We start from the raw sequence: 2,291 nt of genomic DNA, 5'->3' as shown, positions 1-2,291 counted from the left end.
CTGAGGACTATCTAACCGGAAGACACAATCGCACTGATGGAAACATCAACCCAATAGCACCAACGACGATTGCAGTAACAAATTTCCGTCACCGGAACCCTGATCCATCCATTCCAACAGACCCCTCTACATCTACCGATCAACAACTCCATAGACCATGGACGGCTCATGACGACATGTGCATATAAAAAACGAACGTGATGGTGTCAGCCCTCCACCAAGACACTAGATCCCCCCCGTTCATAATGCCAGCCAGCATTCAATTCCACCCACATGACCACGCTGCTGCTAAATGTATAGATCCATCGCAGAATCTCAAACACAAAAAATACTGTGATAATCTGACACGCAAATAAATGAACTACTCAGTATACACAGACACATGAAGCTTTTTTTACAGCATGCTCAGCTGACAGGCACCAATACAGTTGCCCACATGTCAGCGGAACGGAGCCCCTATCCGGGCCCCAAATTCCTTCTCCAGTTTACAAGTAAAGCTAAAGGGGGGAAAGCCCCAAAAAAATGGCCTCTGACTGAGGAATCTGGGACGGACGATCGGAATATGCGGGGCGGGACGGTAGGTGGGCTCACCGGAAGCGGCCGCCGTCGGCCAGCTTCCAGGAGCGGCAGTGGTGGAGCGACGACCCGGCGGAGGGCTGGTGGAGCGGCGACGGCCGGAGCTCGCCGGACAGGGCGGGGGCGTCCGGAGGGCCGCGGTGGTGGTTCCGGGCCGGGCTGGGGCGGACGAGCGGGCTGATGCACACCGCGAAGCCCGACACGCCGGCCCCGGCGCCGCCCAGGAGGCGGCGGCAGGGGGTCTTCCGCATCGGCGACGGCCGCCACGGCGAGTCCGCCACCGAGCCGCCTTCCTCGCTGCCCTCGTAGGAGCACCGCACCGGCGAGAGCCCCCGGTTGCTGATCACGCGGGAGGAGCGCCGCCGCGGGGGCCGAGGCGACTCCGTGGGCGGCTCCTCCTTCCGGCGCCCGCGCGCGCGCGGCATGATCCCGGCGAGCCAAGATCCGTGCTTCCTCTCCTTTCCGCCATCGGCGCCCTTCTCCTCCGATCCGTCGTGCTGGTGCTGGCGGTGACCGCCGAAGAGCGCGGCGAGGGCGGAGAGCTTGCTGCTCCGCCTCCGCCTGATCTGGAACCCGATGTCGCCCTCCTCGAAGCCGGTGCCGGGCCCGACCTGGGGCGTCCGGAAGAAGAGGCGGCTGGACGGGTGGCGCCACGGCCCCGGCCCCGAGGCGGCGTCGGACTTCCGCGGGCAGACGTAGGGCGACACCGACCTTGGGAAGAGCGGGACGGGCTCCGGCGGCGGCGGCGGCGGGGGCAGCGAGGGCGCCTGGTTCTGCGCGGCGGCGAGCGCGAGCAGGCGGCCGCGGAGGCAGGCGGCGCACACGCCGACCGCGCTCTCGTAGGGGTGCGTCCGGCACCTCATGGCTCACTCCTCGCCGCTGCTTTGTGCATTGCCGTCCCTGGCTGGACTTGGGCGCGGTGGTGACCGTGGTGTGGCGTGGCGGACCCGGGGAGGGAGGGAGGCCGGGGTGGAGGAGCGGGGAGGTCTTGTAGGCTGGCAAAGTGGAGTCGGGGTGGTTTTCAAATGGCTTCGTTTGTTTAGGGTGGAGAGATGCGTCTGCGGGAGTAATTTAGTTGGGTTTTTAAGCGGGTCAGTCGGGCTGATTGGTTAAGAGCGAGTATCCTAGTCGGATGTGGACCGCCCTATCGATCTGTCGATCTGTGATGCTGCTCCTCCACTGTAGTAGTAGTGCTTTGGACTCCACGTACTGTCGTCTTTCTACCGCTACAGTAACGTAACCGAGCTACTACCACTGTCTTGGCGTGATCAGTCAGTAGCAGGGCTTTGATTTTCCAGAACAGTCTTTGAGCTACATACTCTCTTTTTTACTACTAACACTGAAGCTACATACAGTACTGTGATAGTACTTGGGATATCTAGCGGTCTTGGATTTTATGGACCCCTCCTGTAAAAGCTGCGTTGGACTGGAACGTTTGACAGCCTCGTGACCCGACGCGACACACTCCTGCTATCGAAAGTACGTATACTTCCAGAGAGTAGTATGGATAACGGAGATACTCCTACTCTCTTCCGGAGCGGCAAACGTGCACGTGAACCCCTTCATTTTTCGGCCGGGTGTGGCGTGGCGTAGCGGCCCATTCCGCTCGTCACGTTCTTCCCCTGATGCCACCGGACCGCGTGTGCCAGCCACTCGCTCCGGTTACCTACAACCAGTTTTCTCGGCCGTGTCATGGACTCATAGCGGTGCCCATC

At 61.4% G+C, this 2,291-nt stretch overlaps 1 protein-coding gene across 1 annotated transcript; it reads right to left on the bottom strand.

The window, feature by feature from the left end:
- Window positions 1-353: 353 nt before the first annotated feature.
- LOC109734094 (uncharacterized) lies at window positions 354-1,905 on the bottom strand. Its single transcript, XM_020293322.4, has one exon. The coding sequence runs from the start codon at window positions 1,437-1,439 to the stop codon at window positions 588-590; it is 852 nt and encodes a 283-aa protein (XP_020148911.1). The 5' UTR covers window positions 1,440-1,905; the 3' UTR covers window positions 354-587.
- Window positions 1,906-2,291: the final 386 nt, after the last annotated feature.

This window comes from Aegilops tauschii, chromosome 2 (genome assembly GCF_002575655.3).
Source record: "Aegilops tauschii subsp. strangulata cultivar AL8/78 chromosome 2, Aet v6.0, whole genome shotgun sequence".
Taxonomy (NCBI): domain Eukaryota; kingdom Viridiplantae; phylum Streptophyta; class Magnoliopsida; order Poales; family Poaceae; genus Aegilops; species Aegilops tauschii.
Note: the sequence above shows the minus strand (reverse complement) of the source record. Positions and strands in the feature narration are given on the sequence as shown.